We start from the raw sequence: 22,740 nt of genomic DNA, 5'->3' as shown, positions 1-22,740 counted from the left end.
GCTGCAGCTTCTACATCGGCACTTGCTGCTTCCCTTTGTACTTTTATGTTATGGAGATGGCTTCTTTCCTTAAACCTCATGAACCAACCTCTGCTAGCTTCCAACTTTTCTTCTGCAGCTTCCTTACCTCTCTCAGCCTTCACAGAACTGAAGACAGTGAGAGCCTGGCTCTGGATTAGGCTTTGGCTTAAGGGAATATTGTGACTGGTTTGATCCTCTATCCAGACCACTAAAACTTTGTCCATATCAGCAATAAGGCTGTTTTGCTTTTTTATCATTCATGTATTCACTGGAGTAGCACTTTTAATTTCCCTCAAGAACTTTCCCTTTGCATTTACAACTTAGCTAACTGGCGCTAGTGGCCTAGTTTTTGCCCTGTCTTGGCTTTCGGCATGCCTTCTCCACTAAGTTTAATCATTTCTGGCTTTTGATTTAAAGTGAGAGATGTGTGATTCTTCCTTTCACTTGAACAGTTAGAGGCCATTGTAGGGTTATTAATTGGTCTAATTTCAATATTGTGTCTCAGGGAGTAGAGAGGCCCGAGCGGAGGGAGAGAGATGGCGGAATAGCCAGTTGGTGGAGCAGTCAGAACACGCACAGCGTTTATTGATTAAGTTCGCCGTCTTACATGGGCACAGTTTGTGGCACCGCAAAACAGTTACAATGGTAACATCGAGATGACCGACCACAGATCACCGTAACAAATATAATAATAATAATGAAAAAGTTTGAACTACTGTGAGAATTACCAAAACGTGACACAGAGACGAAGTGAGCAAATGCTGTTTGAAAAATGGCACCGATAGACTTGCTCTATGCAGGGTTGCCACAGACCTTCGATTTATAAAAAGTGCATTATCTGCGAAGCACAATAAAGCAAAGCACAATAAGGTGAGGTATGGCTGTAGTACTAGGCAATATTTCGCTTGCTACCATTGCATAAGCTAGTTGTTCTGAATTTTAATACATTGTTTTTAAATGTAATTTACTATATTGTTTCCACGGCAACCCATAATTTTGGTTATTAAAGTTTGGATGCACACAGGAACTTCATAAGGATCTCATACTGTACCTGGATCTTTCCTTTAGGAGGCCTTATGACATAACTGAATAAGTCTCTCCTCCATTATCTCAGAGCCAGTCTGTTGTAAGCCAGAGAAATGCCTTCTGTCCTATAGAGCTGGGGAAGCCACTGCCTCTCTCTCTCCTGTTGACACAGTAGAGGGAAGGGGTGGGAATGCACACCATCATTCCCTGTGGAGAGAGATGAGAAATTTGACTTTTTGTTTAAGATCTCCAGATTCAGTTTGTAAATGCCTTAACTCACATAATGAAATTGGAGGATAAATTTTCCTCAATGAAAAACTGTTTAATGTTGGATTAATTTAGGGATTCCCTCAAATTAATCCTGATGCCACTGACTAAAAAGGGTGACTCACAAAATTTACTAGATATGTATATACATATTTTCCACATCCCTGAACTACAAATAGCCTTACTAGCCTGTTTCTAATGTAAATTAAACTCTTCAGTTATGTCCAATGTTGGACTAAAAGAAGAATGAAGGAACACAATTGGCAGAGGTTACTAAGAGTGTGAAGAATTTTTTAACATCAAAGAATATACACCTTTACCTGGGGAGAGATGATGCTAAGTCAGTTTCACTGATTTGTTATAAGAAGTGTGGCATCTTTTGCCATCTTTGTTAGATCTGGACTTCTTAGGTTTATCTTTCATCCATATTCTTTTCATAAGAAGCATTACCATGAAAGAGCCATATTTCTTACAAATTCTGCTGAGAAGCTGTTCTTTGCCTTTTATGTGGAATATGGCCAGTAGGGTAACAGTTTAGATGCAAGAAAGGCACTTGACATTTGACTGATGAAAAGCAGGACCTCCATTCAAGTGGGTGAAGTGGAGTCTGGGTAGAAGGTAATCAAATCTCCTTGAAAGATCAAAGCAACATTTATGGTAATAGCCCTCTTTTGTCCTACTTCACTGATGGCTGCTATTCAATTACTGTACTAACTAGAAAAAAAGAATAGGAATATTTATTATGCAAATTATTCTTTGCTATCCTTGTGCTAACGTTATGTATACGATAATAGCACAATTTTAACATTCAACAAATTTTTCTTTCTTTTTCTTTTCAAATGGATTTCAGTTGAGTGAAGAGTTAGTTCATTATTGTATTTACATAGGAAGCACTTGGAGTTAGAGTCCAAATTTTGTTTTGGTTTTGTTTTTTAATCTTCCTCAGGAATAATTATCCCTATTAGTTGAGGAGATAGGAAGTTAACAAGAAAGTGAATTAATGCAAACAAACCCAGAACTCTGTCACCACCCTGTGAGAAGCCCAAGGCACATGAAGAAGCTCTCAGGAATAGACAGCTACTATCAGCCCAGCGGGTTTTCAGAGGGTTGAAGCCCCAGTCAACTTCTGACTGCACGAGAGACACCAAGGGACCCAACTGAGCCTTTGCCAAATTTCTGACTCCCCAGATCGTGAGCAAATGAAATGGTGTATTACGCCAGTGGGTTTGGGTGTGCAGCAATACTGAAGCAGAACAAAATCTGGTACCTGGTAGTGGGATGCTAGTTTAACAAAACCTTAAACATGGGCCTTGGTTTTGAGAACAGGTGGTGTTCAGAAGCCCAGTGGATTTTGAGGAGGCTGTCAATGAGAGTTTGAAAGAAAGTAAGGAAAATGCAGTTGGAAGCACCTTGCCATGTAGTGGTGAAAAGTCTGGCAACACTGTTGCCAGTGGTAATGTGGGAAGAATGAAATGTACCTAATAAATTCAATGATCTGGCTAAACGAGATCATCCTTAGGAGAGGAGCCAATCCTGAAGAGCCTCATCCACACCTGACCTTGACATAGGTGGTGAGATCCAGACCTTGAGCCTAAATCTGATGCAACAATTGGATGAGGCTTTTGGGGATCTTGGGAGAGGATAAGTGTATTTGATTGTGAAGGGAATGTAAAAAAATTGTGGCCAGAGGCCGGACTATGGTAGTTTTAACATATGGTTGCAGATTGTTTGCCATTCCTTGTATTGAGAGGTGAGGTCTGAATCCCTTACCCCTGAATTTGATGAAGCTAGTGATTGCTTTCCCACTAGAGAAAATGAACCAAGCCAAAGCACACCAGCAAAAGGCCTTGAAATGCAGGTAATTCATAGATCAGTGCAAATTGGAGGAAGGCCATCATAGGTCAACTGGAAACTTTCAGTAGGACTGAAAGGACAAAGGACCAAGTACAGAAAGGAGGAGGTTTATGTAGTTCAGTCTTAAATCCTTCATGGAATGAGGTAGAAAATAAAGAAAATAGCTAAATTAATAATAAAATGTGGTCAAACTCGACTCCATCATTTCTGGTGTTAAAGTGTATGTTCATAGTCTTGGGGTGATAATAGTGTCACATATTTACTTCTCCATTCATTCCTTAAGGAAATCCAGCATAACATTCTCTTCCCTGACCTTAACTTTCCCAAAATGCCAAGGAAGGGGCAGTCGTAGTTCCAGTTTCTGGGTGGAGAGAGACTGTACTCTGGAACTCTGACATTTTGGTGGGTGCCATTTGGTATCACTTCTTAATCGATGGCTCATCTGAATCCTTCCACAACTGTAGTGGTTTCCTACACTAGGATCAAGACGATAGCTTTTTAAGACTTTATGCGATGTTCAGCCATTGCTTCTCAAAGCATGACTAGTGTCAGAATGTAGCCCCCTACTCGTAGGCTCTGCTGTTAATCCTGGGGCACCAGCCCAGTCTCTGCCTTCATGGCAAGTTTCCTTTTGGGATATTTATATGTCTTCCTTTGGCCTGCAGACCTGATTCAGGGTCAATCTGTTTGATCTTAAATGAAGTCTCAGGGAGAAAAGTTTGAGCTCTTATCCTTTCCTTCTCTTAAAGCAAATTGGTCTTCCCCATTCCAAGGGAGATGCGGAAGGGAAAAAACCATATTTTCTTAACTGAGAAGTCACTCAAGTGACCTTTTGAAGAGCAAAGATAATTCCAAGATGACTTTTTGATCCTGTCTATACAGAGAAGCAGTGAACAATTTCTCTTACAAACAAATAAACAAATAAATATAATTTAAAAAAATTAACTTATGCCTCAGCAGGTATCCTGTTGTAGTTTGTGAGCTTGGTGGCATGATCCTAATTTTCACTGTAAGGGGAAACTGGTGATGGGGAGTGATCATGACAGGAAGTCACACTGTGCCTTCAGTCTACTTCAGAACTGAGCCTGACTCTCAGGTCACAGCTTGGAAACATTGTTTTAGCAAAGTAAAATCATTTCTTCCAATAAAAAAGTAAGAAATTTAAAGAACTCTAGTTCCATTATTTTTAAATTTTTCCAGTAAACTTTTCTTAATGAAAAATGTATTATATTTATAGATAACCAGAACCAGTGTTAAATGTTGTTTTGTATTCTTTACAAATATATAAACATTTACAAATTCAGCTACATGTCTACACTTCCTTTTGTTGTGGAAGTCTTCATTTTAAAAAGAAAGCACTTAGTTTTGGCGGTAACCTGAACAGATTTTTTGAGTGTTGAGTGAGAATTTTATCGTTTGCTGCATTTTGCTGAATGCATGCAGTCCGGATGATTTCAAGTGCAATATTGTTAGCTTGAGAGAGACTGATTCGTGCTCAAGGACACGACCCTAAACTCACCATTGGGTGGAAGAGGCCGCCTGTGAAACGATAAACAACATTTTTCTTATCTAGGCAACTGGATACAGGGCTGCTTCCAAAAAGGTTTCTACAGCAGCAGTGTCATCAACACAGATTTTCAAATTCGGCGTCATGTGTCCTATTATCTGCTTCATTGCATTTGTAAATTGCTTGTGTTAAAAAGCCATAAGCACAATTTGGCAGGGCTGTTCCTCACATATTAAAACAGTTAAAATATACCTTTAAGGGATACAAAATCATGATTTGAAAGGCAATATTCTCAACCAGCAAGTGTTTAGGGAATGCCTTAGCTGCCCCAAACAGATTTGCAGTTAATTTTTAAGTGTCAATGCAGGCAGTTGGTCTAATCCCATTTTCTCCTTGACAGAGGGCTTTCTAATGGCTGCAACTTGTGACCTGACGCTAAAGCACGAAAGGAACATGCTTTGCAAATGTTTGCAAATGAGAGATGATAGCAGATAATAATACTTGCTCCTGGTACTTCAGGAACATACCTTTCCTTGATATGAGTAAAAGGATAATTTGCCTGAATAACATTTTCACCCATCTCTTACCAATCTTTGCTTATCTGCTGTGAATTACCCAGACAAGAAGTGTTTTACAAATCATTTCTCTTCTCTCTTCTCTTTCTCGCTTACACACACACATACATGCATGGGCTCGCGCACACGCACACGCATGGTTCTAGATATGATGGAGGGGCAGTATCTTAGGTTATAATGAACTACAGGGAGATTGTTTCTGCAAAATATGATGGTCAGTGCCAGGCATGCAATCCACAGCAGAGGGTCTGTTCAGGCAGGTCCTTCTCTCCCTATTCAAGTTTTCCTTGAAAAAGTCAAGGTCACCACGCGTTCAGTTTCACTTATCTTGGTGTTTACATGCTTAGCTGTGGTTGTATAATTGGCAATATCCCCTTGCTTTATATGAAAGAAGAGCTCTCATCGTTCCTAAAAATTGATATAATTTAATCCATCTGAAAATGCTATGTGTAATATTCATTATTAATACCTACTAGTAAATACACCTTTTTTGAAAGATCTATGAAATCCTTTGAGGTCTTCCTGGCCAAAAAAAAGCCCAAAGGATGAGATACTGTCTGACATAATTTTATTTACTTTATAATACAAGCACTAACTGAAGGAAAAAACCAAATCCGTATTAATAGGTGTGGTTTATCAAAAGAAATGTGTTCCTCTCTTTAGTGCATACAGAACAGGCTAATTTTGCAACCAATCAGAGACTGTATACACTGACAGTGCAGCGAAGTGAGCCACACTCAGTCTCACAGGGGCAAGACTGCAGCTATCACATTAGTCATGAATTTTGCTTTCATAGAATACCTGCTTTTCACTTACTGCCCTGATGCTGTTCCCTGACGCCCAATTCTGGGTGGAACTGGCGTGGGGGTGAGGGGCAGAGGGAGGGAAAGAAAAGCATTAGGAGAGCATCATGGGGTTCTGGTCTGCCCCCCCCCCCCCCCCCCCGCCCAGGAAACTTCATTACTTAAAGAATCCTCATTCATCTTCTTTATTAAATAAAAGGCCGTATAGTGTGGTAGTTAAGAGCATGGGCTTTAGAATTAAACTGCCTCGGTTATGTTGGTGACTAAAACCAGACGACAAAGTCGCAGGCACTCAATAACAGTCTAGATCAATCATCTTTTTCCATTAATTTTCTAACTATTTTAGAAACAACTCTAAAAGACCACTTTAAGTGAAGCTGATAGTCGATCTATCTAGCTATGCATCCCTGTCTTTGTACCATGTATTGCTCCTTTGTAGTGCTTGTCAGAATTGAAATTTCATGTTTGGTTGTGTGGTTAATTCATTAAGATCTGTTTCCCACAATGGACTGTAGGCTCTGGGAGAGCAAGGACTGTTATATACCCAGTGTCTAGCATGGTGCTGACAGATAGTAGGCACTCAAAAAAAATTTGTGGAATGAATTAAGAAAAGAATGAATACATTTCTGTCCTTATTATCTCCAACTACTTTTTTACCTAAAAAAAAAAAACCTATCTTCTAATGTGAATCCGAACCTTGAACAAGTTGTAAATATTGGTAAACTAACATCTATTTAGATTAACCAGAAAAAGAAGTGTATTAAAGTAAAGAGAAACCACAAAAATGTTGTGAAAAGCCTAATTTGGTTTCTTGGTTATTTTTCTATTTTCTTTCAAGTCTATGTCTATTTTTTTTTTTACAAATGTATTTTAAAAATATGTTTTGTCCCATCTTTCACTTCCTACCCTCACCGCTTCCATTTCACAGACTCCGAAATTTAGAATGTGCATCTTTCTGCTCTTTTCTTTTGCAGTAAATTCTGTAAAAGAGAGTTTGAAAACCTTATGAGTCTGGTTGTTTTCTGTTTGTTTGTTTTTAATGAAATCCTAAATGTCTTGCTGAATACGTCTGAAGTTCCTCCGTTGAGTAGGCAGCTCACTTCTTCAGAACACGGGCTGGATATTTTTCACTGTCCCCTCTGGATCTCTTCTCTACTTCCTCTTTGCCCTGCTCTGTACCCTGAGAAGCTGGCATTTTTTATTACATCAACAGGCTCTTGTCCTCTGGCTTCCAATTTGGTTTGGTCTGTGGGAGATATGGACAGTAGATTGGAGGTTGGAGAATGAGTTTGTGGAATTTATTTCTCTGAGTCTCTCGCTGGTGGGTCACTCGGGTGAGCTACACCTACCGAAGGCAGAGCTAGGTGGTCATATAACCTTGAGGGAAGATCATGAGGATACAGTACTGTCCCTGCCAAGTGAAAGCAAATGCCCTGGTGTTTTCTACTTAGTGGGAAAGGGGGAAAGCTTTGCTCGGTCAATTGTTGCAGCCAAGGTGGCAGAGGCGCTTTGCTTTGTTCTAGCAGAGAGACTATGCCTTGAACAGCAGCTAAAATTGAGATCATGACTTGGTCAACCTTAAGAGAATCCATTATCATTCTTCAGAAACCATCTTCCCTCTGCAGTAGCCAATCAGGGTGATATATAGTTTCCTTAGAGAGACTGTGTTAATTATGAAATAGCACTATACTAAATATGAATGTGTTCATCTCTATATCCTCAGAATCTTTATGTGCCTATCACATAGTGAGGCCCAATAAATGAATGACTAAGTGAATAGGAATATGATGATTGACAACTCAGCGTGAATGAACGAATGAATGAATGGGAGTTTGACCATATTCTAGTTCAGTTCTTTAAGATAAAGCTTTCTATGTTAACTTTCGTTTAAGAATTAAAGTAAATAGATGTCAGATACTGTATAATTCATTAGGCCCTAAGGAATGTTGTAAATCAAGTTGAGGGCTCCATGTTTTAAACCATATAGTGAAGAAACAAAAAATACTAAAATCCTAACAATTTTAGCTATGAGTTTAAAACATAGCAAAACAAATTAAATAGAAGAGAGGATTTAATATTATGAAACGTAGGTTGAAGGAGAGAAAGATGACTTTTTACTGCTTCCTTCAAGCATATAAAAGATTTTAAAAAGCTATATTGTGGTTAATTATCTATTGCTACATAGGAAATTACTCCTAAACTTGGCAATGCTTCTTATCGCTCAGTTTCTGTGGTGGGGAATTGGGAACAACTGAGCTGGGTGGCTCTGGCTCCGAGTTCTTCATGAGGTAGCGGTCAAGATGCAAGCCCAGGCCACGGACAGATGAAGCCTTGACTCAGATAGAGGATCAGCTTTCTACACAGCTCACTCGCATGACTCGCATGGATGTTAGCAGGAAGCTTCAGTTCTCGCTGACTGCTGACAATCATGTGGGCTTTTCTATAGAGCTGTCTGAGTGTCCTCATGACATGTTAGACGGCTTCCCCTAGTGCTAGTGATCTAAAAGAGAGAGAGAGCAAAGAGGAAGCTGCAATGCTTTTTATGAACTACTCTTGGAAGTCACCCAATGTCATCTCTGCGACATTCTCTTCATTATAAGCAAGTCACTAAGTCTAGTTCAGACTCAAAAGATGGGGAATTAAGCACCACTTTTTGAAGGAAAAATTTCAAATAATTTATGGACATATCTGAAAGCCACCATACATGGTGATCAGCTGAATAAAAGTAAATGGGATTAAATTATAGGGAAGAACTCCGTGATAGCATAGCCACAAAAAAATCTGGGAGAAAAAAAGATGATGTGGGGTCTATATGTTTTGAGCTTTTTAAGAGTGTGAATAAGCATCTAAACCTCTGGCTCTCAGCTGGAGCAGTACCACTGCCTAGGGGGTCTTTCAGAAAGCTTGAGTTGATGTTTTGGTTGTCACAATGTTTGGGAGGTAATACTGGCACTCAGTGGGAGGGAGCCAGGGAAAGGAGCTGGCTGGCGACATCTGGGACAGTTCTGCACAACCGAGAATTGCCCCACCTCCTGCCTAACTTCCTCGTGTCCCGCTCATATAGGTGACAACTTCTTTTTAAATATTTGAATCTAGAACTTCCATTTTAAAATTGCAAATGTTATTTTTGCATGGTTTTAGTAACTACCAAGGGAATTTAATGAAAGATTGTGTTATTTTGTTAGAATTTATGAAAAGTCGTTCATTTAGGAAAATCATACCTTTGACAACACCACTTGTACTGTATCCTCCTGCAGTTATAGCGATTACATTCGGTGTCTCTATCTCCAGGTACAAGCCCCTGGCTATTTCACTGTGTCTTCTAGTTTAGTCACGTGAGCATTTGCGTACTGATACGCATGCTGTTTAATTATGAATTATTTTCTTCTTATATTTCACTTACAAGCTAGGGCATTTTATTTTATTTTTTTTTTAAGCAATTGAGTGCATGGGTGAGTTATGTTATCTCTGAACATTATTTCAAGATTATAAAAGGAGTATTGTATACTATTTGTTATATGTTGTATTTTGCAGTTATGGCAGGTCTCAATTCAGATGAGCCACATTTAAGTGCTCAGTACACACTTCTGGCTAGTGGCTACCATACTGGACAGCACAGTTCTAGAATCTCCATGAATAGAGAAATTCCAAGAAAGGGAGTAAAAATGTGAGAAGACCCCTATTTTATTAATGGAGAAAATGACTGCTGCTGGATAGCTCCTTCTTCTCCTCTTTTTTATGTGGAGGTATGCAGAGATGTGGACTTGATGGAGAAGATAAAGAAAACCAGGAGCCCTTGACTGAGGTAACTTGGTTGAACTGGCCCTTGCAGCTTTCAGCTCAAAGACTTGATGTTCCAGTTCAAATACGGACCACCTGCAGCACAACTTCTGTGCCAGAGGCTGCGTGGAGAGATGCAGCAGCAGTCTAGTAAACACAGCCACCTGCCACAATTCCGAACTACAAAATCAGGAAGGAGAGCTCTTCCCTTGACACTTACATCTTCATCTCCCTCTTCTTTGTCCCTGGGTATCGGATCCCTCCCAACCAGACACTGTCCCTCTCCTGCCAAGTACAAAGCTCTTCTTTTCAATTGGCAAAGGCTCCAAAATTACCTGTGCCATCTCCTTTCCTACCATATGTATCTAACATACTGCTGATCCTCATTTAGCTGGTATCCTTGTTGTTTCCCACTGTTAACAAGCTCATTCCTAATTTATCCTTTAGCCGGCAGCATGTAGCTATACAGTCTAGTGGTTAGAGCCTGGGCCCTAGAGAGCAACACACCTAAGTTCAAGCCCTGTTTATATCACTTAAAAACTGTGTGATCATGTGAAGGAAATAAAACTCTGAGCAACACTCATCTATAAAATTTATATGAAAAGGATGAAAATAACCTCATAGAGTTATTGTGAGACTGTATCATAGAATTGTTGTGAGACTCAAATGAGACAATGAATGTAAAACACTTAGCCTAGTACTTGACACATTGTAAGCAATTAATAAATTGAAGCTCTTATTATTAAAATATTTCCTCAATCTAGAATTCTTTCCTTACTCCTGGCCACCTGTCCAAATCCTAGTCATTTTTCAGTCTTTCCCATGTCCCACCTCTTCTCTAAGCCTACATACTTTATTCTCTCCTTTTCATGTGTTTCTTGAGAACTCTGACATAAACTATACTGGGATTGACTTCTAGTACAGGACACATAGTGGTCATTTAGTAAGTTCTTTGATTAATTGACTTATGATGAAAAAGGGAAAGAGAACCATAGCAGATGAAGCTGATGCCCCACCCCACCACCCTCCATCCTTCTGAGTTTGCTTGCAGCAATGGCACACAGTTCTACCATGCCCACTGACAGGCGTGTCCAATACGGCTCCTCAGAAGGTCTCCAGCAGGATGGAGTCACCACTGCCCACAACAGTATCCCACTCATGAACATGCCCTTTATTAACTTTGTTTCCTTCCCTGTCTCACTCTCCTCACTTCCACTTAAACTTCCTAGGATCACCTCCAAAATTAACCTATCTGCACCGAAATCCTTGTATCAGGGTTTGATTTTGGGGAAGCCTAATGAGACAGGAACTAACATTGCCGAGTCCATACTGGACGCTAAGCGCCATGTCAGGGGTTCTGCTTTCATTATCTTCTTTCATGTTCTCAACATTCTTCCGGGGCTGGGTATTATTATACCCATTTTATAGTAACAAATTAGAAAGCCAAGACTAAAACAATTAAGTGACTTGTTCAGGGTCATAAATAGATTAAGTAGCAAATCTAGTAATCCAAATGCTTCTTAGGAGCCCATTTCTTTTTTCTTTTTTTTGAGGACGATTAGCCCTAAGCTAACATCTGCTGCCAATCCTCCTCTTTTTGCTGAGGAAGACTGGCCCTGAGCTAACATCCATGCCCATCTTCCTCTACTTTATACGTAGGACAACACCTACCACAGCATGGCTTGCCAAGCAGTGCCATGTCCGAACCAGGATCTGAACTGGCAAATCCCAAGCCGCTGAAGCGGAACATGTGAACTTAACCACTGTGCCACCAGGCCAGCCCCTAGGTGCCCATTTCTGAATTATAATTATATGGAAAAGGAATATAACATTTTGGAATAAAGTTAAAAGAAACATATTACAGAAAATAGAGTCAGGTAAAATTAGATTTCTTTCTTAGTTTTAGCCAAAATGTGACAAACTAAGATATAAAAACAAAATATATTAGGGGCCAGCCTAGTGCCATAGTGGTTGAGTTCGTGAGCTCCTCTTCAGTGGCCAGGAGTTCACAGGTTCGAATCCTGGGCGCAGTCCTAGCACCGTTCATCAAGCCATGCTCTGGTGGCATCTCATATAAAATAAAGGAATATTGGTACAGATGTTAGCTCAGCAAAAATCTTCCTCAAGGACAAAGAGGAAGATTGGCAACTGATGTTAGCTCAGGGCCAATCTTCCTCACAAAAAAGGGAAAAAAAACCCCAGAATATAATAAAACTGTCTAGAGACATTGTACACTGAATGCTTAGATGTCATTTAAATGCCTTATTTATAGTCTAGTTTCTTTATTCTGGGAAATAAAGACGGGAAGATATGACAGCGGAGAGCTGCCTGAATGAGTCAGATTTTCTAAGAAGGTATTAGAAGATGAAACCGATTTGTCCTCTGACATTGGAGAAAGAATTAGACAAAGGAGACTTTTCTAAATACTTTAATACTAAAAGGAAAGGCATGGATGGATGAGAAAAATTATTGAGAAAAATTTCTCTTCCATATTAAACTTCTCATTCAGAATTGATTTTTTTTTGTCTTCCCGAATCACACAGGCTATGTACAGAATGGTGATTGAATTATAACAAAACTGTCAAATCCAAGAAATGTGGGTGAGGAGATAGCCAAGGACAAAGAGATCTGTTTTCCATATGCAGAGGCAAGCATCAGATGACTGATGTATTTCCTAGATTTTTAGGAACTACATTAATCAAATTGGAGAAGTTGGAAATATTCAGTTAGAACTAGGGAGTATTACTCCATTTAGCTAATGCGTGTTTCTTTCTGTGGTTCTCTAGTCTAGCTGTCAAGCTTCTGATTCTTAGAAAATAAAGGCAACGAGTTTGTCTGAGGTAGAGCCCAACGTCTCCAGAGAAAATAGAATTTAGTCTTCAGTTATTGTGAAGTTTGAGAACACTTGATATTTATAGTAAGCTTTGAGATTATCAGACAAAATGTACGGTAAATCTTTGTTATGTATTGCCTCTGAAGTTGCTGCTGTTTGCCTTTATAATGTCCCATGAAATCATAGAGAACTAGTCAATCTGAATTGGGCATTACAGTTACATTCCTTTGAATTCTTTAATGGTTTTCACTTATGTATAACCCAAAAGAATTACATCATATTATTTACTGTAAATTTATTAGCTCTGCTATGAAGTCATCTAGTTTTGAGCCCTAGAAAAGTGACTTCTAGCCAGCCAAGCATTTGTAGTGTGCCCTCTAATTCACATTTTAATACATGTCATTTTCTAAGTGCATTACCTCATGTTTTGGCTTCAACCCAAGGGAATCTTGAGAGAATAAGAGAAATGTGCTTTCTGACTGATTCATCCATATTTTATTTTACTTTTCATTAAGAAATTACTCTTTGAAGAAAATCAATAATCTTCTGTGACCGAGGGGAGAGGTTAGCGTGTTGCAATGGTGCATTCTAATTTCTCAAATCAGGCTGCCTTTAGCCAGCTGTTGCTGATAGAATTTTTGTCCTTTCTTGTTCCTGCAGCCTGGGTACATGGCGACCCCAGGAGAGTGGCCTATCCTACAGACAGCAACGGCCACTTTTGTGGCCAGAAGGGCACCCCCAATGAGTGAGTATGGCCACCTTTGCTTTGTCTAATTTTACTGTCTAAGCTGGAACCTAGAAATCACTTTTACATTAACTCTACTAGACTTTATAAGAATATTGAGAGTCATAAAGGAGGCCTTCCCTTCCCTCATTCCCAGAGACAGTTTATAAGGAATTGGGAAGTTTCCTATTATATGACTTAAGATGTCATTGTTTTGCAGCATTCTATTAGAAAGCATGAAGACTCTGCTTAGTGAAAATACAATCTTTTTTTTTTTTTTTTAAAGATTTTATTTTTTCCTTTTTCTCCCCAAAGCCCCCCCGGTACATAATTGTATATTCTTCGTTGTGGGTCCTTCTAGTTGTGGTATGTGGGATGCTGCCTTAGCGTGGTTTGATGAGCAGTGTCATGTCTGCGCCCAGGATTCGAACCAACGAAACACTGGGCCGCCTGCAGCGGAGCGCATGAACTTAACCACTCGGCCACGGGACCAGCCCCGAAAATACAATCTTAATGGATGAATTGGACCAGTGATTGTATCAGAAGCCATATTTTAAAATGCCTTATGAAATGAGCTATTGGAAGGCTGAGTTCTGAGTGGCAGCTAAAAAGCTATACAGTGCTGTTGTTAGAATTGTGTTTGCCACAGTGCCTACTGATAAGTCGCTCCATCATTCAAAGTGAGGGGCATACCTAGAAAGTCTTCACTGTGTGGTAGACCTGTCCATGCAATTTAGCTACTACAGACCCTGAGTAGTTGAAACAAACAAGGAAGAATGTTCTATCAAATTTCTTTCTAATGTTAACCATAACAGAAGTTTCCATTTCTGAAGGCAAGTTTTTTATTTCTTTCCTTCAAACAAAACAAAACAAAACACAGCTCAGAGCACTTCTGTTGGGTTCCCTATGTTGCCCACCCATAACTCCCATAACTATGGAGCTTATTATTCCAAGAGATATACAGACTAAAAAAATAGATTCAGGAAAAGGTTAACAAAATTCAGAGTAGAATTATTTTAGATGATCAAGAGAAACCAGATATTCGGGTATGGGGCAAATCCTCAATCACGTCAGGTTGAGTTTATGGTGGACAGACTGATTCCTACAAAAGGTCCACATTACCTATTAGAGATGACAGAACTAAATTCTGATCTAGGGTGATAATTCTTATTTTAACCTCAGTAACTCAAAAAATCCTAGACATTGCCAACAAAACTTTTACACTACGAAGGAAAAAGAAAACACAAGGTGGGAGAAAAAAATCATGCAAATCTCTAAATCTCTAGTTCTTTAAAATAGGCTATTTTTAAAAGGGACTCTGTAATAATAAGTTTTCCAGACCTAAGCCAATGACCCACTTATTTCCAAAAAAAAATGGTATACCACAAATTTCAGTATGTAAAGATCATTCAAAGACAATCCTGGTGTAACACAGATATGCTCATTAAAGTATTATTTATAATAACAACTTATTGGAAGCCATACAGATATCCAGCAATATGTGGATCATAAATTATGGACCATCTATTTAATGAAATATAATGGAGCCATTAAAAATCTTTGTTTATATGTTTAAGTGTTGATTCTGTTGATTTTTCTCTGGCTTTCTGGATTTTGTGTCATGATTATAATTGCCTTCCTCCTCTTGAAAATAACATTCACCTATATTTCTCTACTATTTCTGTGGTTTCCTTTTTTTTTTTTTTTTGAGGAAGATTAGCCCTGAGCTGACATCTGCTGCCAATCCTCTCTTTTTTGCTGAGGAAGGCTGGCCCTGAGCTAACATCCATGCCTATCTTCCTCTACGTTATACCTGGTGCACCTACCACAGCATGGCGTGCCAAGCAGTGCCATGTCCACACCCAGGATCTGAACCGACGAACCCCGGGCTGCTGAAGCGGAATGTGCACACTTAACCACTTCACCACCGGGCTGGCCCCCTTTTTTTATATTTAAATTTTTAATCCACTTGGAATTCATTTTTGTATATAGAATGAAGTAGGAATCAAACTTTCATTTTTTCCAATTGCAGAGCCAATTATCTCAGAATAGTTTGTTGAATAATATGCTCTTTTCCCCCTCTGATTTCTGATACCACAATTATCATATAATAAATTTGTGTATTTGTTTCTGAACCATCTATGCTATTTCAATGTATATTTTAAGCCTCTCAATTGTTTTAATTATTGTAATAAATGTGTGTTAACTAGCAAATTTAACAAGAAAATTACTTTAAATGATGCTTAGAGCTTTTAATAGTAAGTGAAAATATTTATGAAAGCATCAGATTTCAATCATTAAAACAGAATGGAACTATCATAGAACTAGGCAGAAAGAAATAAATACAAATATAAATTTTCAATGTGATAAATATGGGATTCCAAGTCAATAGCAAAAAGATGGATTATTAAAAAGTGATATTGAATTAACTGAAATGCTATTCATGAATACAAAAGAAAATTGGATATTTATGTCATACCTTACACCAAAATGAATACTGAAACATTGGAGATTTTGTATATAAAGTATACAACCTAAAAGTACAGAAGAAAATGCAGGGGTATATTTATAGAATTAGGGGATAAAGAAACCTTTGCTAAACATGACAATGAAAGCCAGAAAACATAACAGAAATTTTAAAGTATATTCCTACACAGACTAAACCCACTTGAGCCTACTGTATACAAAGTTAAAAGATTAAGTGGCAATCCAGGAAAAATAAATATTTTCAACATATATATCTGAAAACAGGTCGATAGCTTTATTATATGAACTACCTCTACCAAATCAGAAAGAAAAAGACGATCATCCAATATACAAGTGGGCAAAAGTCATAAACAGGAAATAACATAATATAATGGCCAATAACAATAGAAAGTGCTGTTCAACCACAGTTAAAAAAATGCAAATTGGGGCTGGCCCCATGGCCGAGTGGTTAAGTTCACGTGCTCCACTGCTGCAGCCAAGGGTTTCACCGGTTCGGATCCTGGGCACAGACATGGCATGACTCGTTAGGCCACGCTGAGGTGGCGTCCCACATGCCACAACTAGAAGGACCTGCAACTAAGATATACAACTATGTACCATGGGGATTTGGGGAGATAAAGCGGAAAAAAAAAGAAGATTGGCAACAGTTGTTAGCTCAGGTGCCAATCTTTAAAAAACAAAAGTACAAATTAATAAAGGTGTATTATTTTTGCTTATAAGGTTGTCAAATAAAGTGATTAAAATTTCCAGTGTTGACTAGAGTGAAGAGAAAAAAGCATCTCATTTTCTACTGGTGGTAGTGAAATAAGATAATATTTATCATATTTTATCAAATATTTATCCAATTCATATATTCTTTTTGACTCAGCAGTTTTCCTCCTAGAAATTTATCCAATGGAAATTTGCATAAAGTTTCCTAATGTTATAAGTGCTATGAAATAGTAATAATAAAATGGAAATAGCCTAAATGTCTATCAACAGGAAATTGATTAAGTGAATTATGGTACAGTCATATAATAAAATGCTATTTAATCATTAAAAATGATTGTGTAGGGATATTTTTTTGGCATGAAAAATATACACATGATATATTGTTAATTCACGAAATCAGGTTACTAAAGTGTTATGTATAGTATAATTCTGTCTTGTGAGTGTGTTTGTGATAAATGAATATCACATATATAAAACCACCTATACATGCAAGGAAAAAAAGTCTGAAAGTATATACACATGTTTATAGTAGTTATTTCTGGGTAGTGGGATTATATTTTTCTTTTTATTCATGTGTTTACTGAGTATGTCTCGGACAGTATTCTAAAAGCTGAGGTTATAGTGCAAACAAATGGACAAGCTACCTGCACTCATGAAGCTTACATTTAATGAGAAGGCCAATGCAATAAAGATGTAAACAAACCAGATATTTTCAAACAGTAATAAATCCTATGAAGGAAAAAACAAAACAAGTGGCCTGATAGAGAATGACTATTATGCAAAGGGCTGCCTCATGGTTGTGGGAAGCAGAGGAGGGCTTTCACGACGAGGTGACTTTTGAACTGAAACATGAAGAGTAGAAAGAAGGCAGCCTTTCAAAAACCCTAGGAAGGGCTTGAAAGTGACAAGGGTAAGGGTCCTGAGGCAAGGGTGGGCCTATGATACTCCAGGAACAGAAAGAAGCCCAAGAGGCTGGAATGTAGCAAACAAGGAGGGAAGTGGAATGGGCAGATATCCAAGAAATGGGTAGGAGTTAGCATTGTGGTGCTATGAGCTCTGCTAAAGTGTCTGGACTACTTAAAAGTCTAGGAAGGCCATGGAAAGGTGTTCAGCAAGAGAGTGACACATTCATTTTACGTTTAAAAGACCGTTCCTGCTGCTTGTTTATACCCTCTTGAACTGTTTTCATTGTTCATAAAGAGCATGTAAACAGAAAAACATTAAGCTTTTTCCTTTGACAAAGAATTAATGGCAGATATAATGGAATAGAATTACGAGAAATTTTAATTTTCTTATTTATATGTTAATATGCATTGCAAGTTTCTACCAAAAATATGTAATATTTTTATATTTCCCATAAGTAAAGAACTTAAAGCAAAAGTACATAAGCTGAGGCAATGGATTGCCTTACTTATCAAAGCTCCTTAAAAAAAAAACAGACAAAACAAACATTTTGTTGAAAGCATACATACTCTGGATTGAAATCCTGACTTTACTCTCTTCCACCATTGACCTTTGGGCATGGGATACAGTCTTCTTCAGTCTTAATTTCCTGATAATAATGAACAAATTAAATGAGAGATAGTAATTAGTGAGAAATTTATGTTGTCCCTTCTTTTTCAAAAGTACTTCCATATTCAATGCTGCATCATTTGTGGAGGTCCTTCAATGGGACAGTCACTATGCAAAATAATAGAGATACTCAAAGTATATAAGATGCAGCGTCTTTTTCAAGGATTTATCAGTCTTCATGGAAGGTCAATAAATTCATGGATTTCAGAGAGAGAGTTCCAGTCCAAGATGGCAATAAAGGAAACTCCTGAACTCACCCCTTCCCATGGACACACCAAATATACAGCTATACACAAAGTAATTTCCCTCTAAAAGAAGTACAGAAACTAGTTGAACATCCAATCAGAGAAGCAAAAAGAAAAAAGAATGAAAAAATGAAGATAGCTTAAGAGACTTATGGGATACCAGGAAATGGAGAAATATTTGCATTATAGGGGTCTCAGAAGGAGAAGAGAGAAAAAAGGATAGAAAGCTTATTCAAGGAGAAAATGGCTGGAAACTTCCCTAACCTGGGGAAACAGACATCCAGACTTGGGAATCTCAGAGAGTTCCAAACACAGTAAATCCATAGAGACCTACACCAAGACATATTATAATTAAATAGTCAAAAATTAAAAACAGGGAGAGAAACCTAAAAGCAGCAAGAGACAAGCAACTTGTTACATACAAGGGAACCTCCATAAGAATATCAGCAGATTTTTCAGCAGAAACGTTGCAGGCCAGAGGGGAGTGGAACAATATAGTCAAAGTGATGAAAGAAAAAAAACTGACAACCAAGAATACTCTACCTAGAAAAATTGTTCTTCAGAATTGAAGGAAAGAGAAAGAGTTTTCTAGACAAGCAAAAGCTGAAGAATTTCACCACCGCCAGACTGGCCTTATAAGAAATGTTAAAGCAACTCTTCAAGAAAAGAAAGGATTCTAATTAGTAACAGGAAAACATGTGAAAGTATAAATCTCACAGGTAAAAGTAAGCACATAGTTAAATTCAGTATATTCAAATATTGCAATGGTGGTCAATAAATCACTTATAAATCTAGTATGAAGGTTAAAAGACAAAAATAGTAAAAATAACTATAATAATTAGTTTATGGATACACAAGATAAAAGAATTAAATTGTGAAATCAAAAACATGAAATCTTTAGTATGTGTTCACAAAGTATCAGCTTAAAATAGCCTCTTATAACTATAAGATGTTTTATTTAAGTTTCACGGTAATGGCAAAGCAAAAATCTATGTGTGATACACAGAGGATAAAGAGAAAGGAATCTAAGCATACCACTATAGAAAATCATCAAATCACAAAGGAAGAAAGCAAGAGAAGAGGAGATGAACAAAACAGTTACTAAACAACCAAATAACAATTAACAAAATGGCAATGGTAAGTCCATACCTATCAATAATTACTTAAGTGTAAATGGGCTAAATTCCCCAATCAAAAGACAGAGTGGCTGAATGGATAAAAAAAAAAAAAAAACACCCAACAAGCTACTGCATACAAGAGACTCACTTCAGCTTTAAGGATACGTACAGACTGAAAGTGAAAGGGTGGAAAAAGATATTTCATGCAAATGGAAACCAAAAGAAAGCAAGAGTAGCTATATTTATATGATAAAAATAAACTTTAAGCCGAAGACTGTAATAGGAGACAAAGAAGGTCATTATATAACAATAAAGGGATCGATCCCACAAGAGGATATAGATTTGTAAATATTTATGTATCCAATATAGGAACACCTAAATATATAAGGCAAATGTTAACAAACTTTTGGGGAGAAATAGACGGCAATACAATAGTAGTATGGGAATTTAAAACTGTACTTCTAACAATGGATAGAGTATACAGATGGAAAATTAATAGGGAAATATTGGACTTAAACAACACATTAGACAAGATGAACTTAACAGACGTTTACAGAACATTCTATCCAACAGCAGCAGAATACACATTCTTCTCAAGCACACATAGAACATTCTCCAGGATATGTTAGGCCACAAAACAAGTCTTAGTAAATTTAAGAAAACTGAAATTATATCAAACATCTTTTTCAACCACAGTGGTATAAAACTGGAAATCAATTACAAGAAAAAATTTACAAATATGTGGATATTAAACAACACACTCTTGAACAACCAATGGGTCAAAGAAAAAATCAAAAGAGAAATCAAGGGGTATCTTGAGATATGAAAATGGAAATACAACATGCCAAAACTTATGGACTACAGCAAAGCAGTTCTAAGCAGAAGTTCATAATGATAAATGCTTACCTCAAGAAACAAGAAAAATCTCAACTAAACAACTAAACAACTTTACACCTCAGGGAACTAGAAAAAGAAGAACAAGCTAAGCATGAAGTTAGAAGAAGCAATGAAATAACAAAGACTAGAGTGGAAATAAGTGACATAGAAACTAAAAAGACAACACAAAAGATTAATGAAACTAAGAGCGGGCTTTTGAAAAGATGAAATAGACAAACCTCTAGCTAGACTTACCAAAAAAAAGGCGGGGGGCGGGGGAGAAGACTCAAGTAAATAAAATTAGAAATTAAAGAAGAGACATTCCAACTGATATCACAGAAATAAAAGGATCACAAAAGATTACTATGAACAGATATACGCCAACAAATTGAACAACCTAAAAGAAATGGGTAAATTTCTAGAAACCTACAACCTTCCAAGACTGAATCATGAAGAAATAGAAAATCTGAACAGACTGTTTACTAGTAAGGATATTGAATCCATAATTAAAAACCTCCTGACAAAAAAAAGTGCAGGATCAGATGGTTTCACTGGTGAATTCTACCAAACACTTAAGAATTAATAGCAGTCCTTCTTAAGTTCTTCCAAAAAATAAAATAGGAGGGAACACTTCCAAACTCATTTTATGAGGCTGACATTACCCTGATACCAAAGTTAGACAAAGACACTACAAAAAAGAAAATTACAGGCCAATATCCCTGATGAACATAGAAGCAAAAATCCTCAACAAAAAATCAGCAAATCAAATTTAGTAACACGTTAAAAGGATTATATACCATGATCAAGTGGGATTTATTCCAGGGATACAAGGATGGTTCAACATCCACAAATCAACAGATGTGTGATACAATACATTAAGAAAATGAAGTGTACAAATCATAAGAGCATCTCAATATGCAGAAAAATCACTTGACAGATTTTAACGTCCATTTAACTTTTGTTGAGATAAAAACTCTCGACAAACTAAGCATAGAGAGAATGTACCTCAACGTAATAAAAGCCATGTCTGACAAGCCCACAGCTAACATCATACTCAATGGTGAAAAGCTAAAAGCTTTTCCTCTAAAATCAGAAACAAGGCAAGCATTCCCATTCTTTCCACTTCTACTCAACATAGGACTGGAAATCCTAGCTAGAGCAATTAGGCAAGAAAAAGAAATAAAACATATTTTACAAATTGGAAAGGAAGAAGTAAAACTATCTCTATTTGCAGATGACATGATATTATATATAGAAAACCTTAAAGACTGCACCAAAAACCTCTTAGAACTAATAAATTTAGTAAAGTTGTAGGATACAGAATCAATATGCACTCATAAAAAACAATCAGAAAGAGAAAGTAAGAAAATTCCATTTACAGTTGCATCAAAAAGAATAAAATACTTAGGAATAAATTTAACAAAGGAGATGAAAGATCTGTGCACTGAAAACTATAAAATATTGATGAAATAAATTGAAGAAGACACAAATAAATAGAACGATATTCCATATTCAAGGATTTGAAGAATTAATATTGTTAAAATGTCCATACTACCCAAAGAAAACTACAGATTCAATGCAATCTCTATCAAAATTTCAAGGTTTTTTCACAGAAATAGAAAAGAAAATCTGAAAAGATGTGTGGAACCACAAAAGACCCTGAATAGCCAAAGCAGTCTTGAGAAAGAACAAAGCTAGAGGCATCACACTTCCTGATTTCAAACTATACTACAAAGTGACAGTAATCAAAACAGCATGGTATTGGCATAAAAACAGACACGTAGATCAATGGAACAGAATAGAGATCCCCCAAATAAACCCATGCATATAAGGTCAATTAATTTTCAACAAAGGAGCCAAAAATATGCATGGGAAAAGGATAGTCTCTTCAATAAATGGTGATGGGAAAACTGGACATCCACATGCAAAAGAATGAAATTGGACCCTTATCTTATACCATACACAAAAATCACTTCAAAATGAATTAAAGACTTGAATGTAAGACCTGAAATCATAAAACTCCTACGAGAAAACATAGGTGGTAAGCTCCTTGACATCAGTCTTGGCTCTGGGTTTGACAACAAAAGCAAAAGCAATAAAAGCAAAAAAATAAACAAATGGGATTACATGAAACTAAAAAGCTTCTGCACAGCAAAGGAAATCATCAATAAAATAAAAAGGCAACATGTGAAATGAGAGGAAATATTCACAAACTACATATGTGATAAGAGGTTAATATTCAAAATATACAAGGAACTCATAGAACTCCATACCAAAAAAAGAAATAACCCAGTAAAAAAATGGGCAAAGAATCTGAATAGACATTTTTTTCAAAGAAGAC

General features: G+C 37.2%; 1 protein-coding gene across 6 annotated transcripts in view; it reads left to right on the top strand.

The window, feature by feature from the left end:
• Window positions 1–22,740, top strand: part of SLC44A5 (solute carrier family 44 member 5) — a 316,204-nt gene that overhangs the window by 227,025 nt on the left and 66,439 nt on the right. For all 6 annotated transcript variants that reach the window (XM_070486611.1, XM_070486609.1, XM_044749425.2 and 3 more), the window contains one exon: window positions 13,327–13,411. In XM_070486611.1, coding sequence (XP_070342712.1) covers window positions 13,327–13,411 — 85 coding nt within the window. The remainder of the gene's footprint in view (window positions 1–13,326; window positions 13,412–22,740) is intronic.

This window comes from Equus asinus, chromosome 16 (assembly GCF_041296235.1).
Source record: "Equus asinus isolate D_3611 breed Donkey chromosome 16, EquAss-T2T_v2, whole genome shotgun sequence".
Classification (NCBI taxonomy): domain Eukaryota; kingdom Metazoa; phylum Chordata; class Mammalia; order Perissodactyla; family Equidae; genus Equus; species Equus asinus.
The sequence above is the reverse complement of the archived record's forward strand: the minus strand, read 5'-3'. Positions and strand labels throughout refer to the sequence as shown.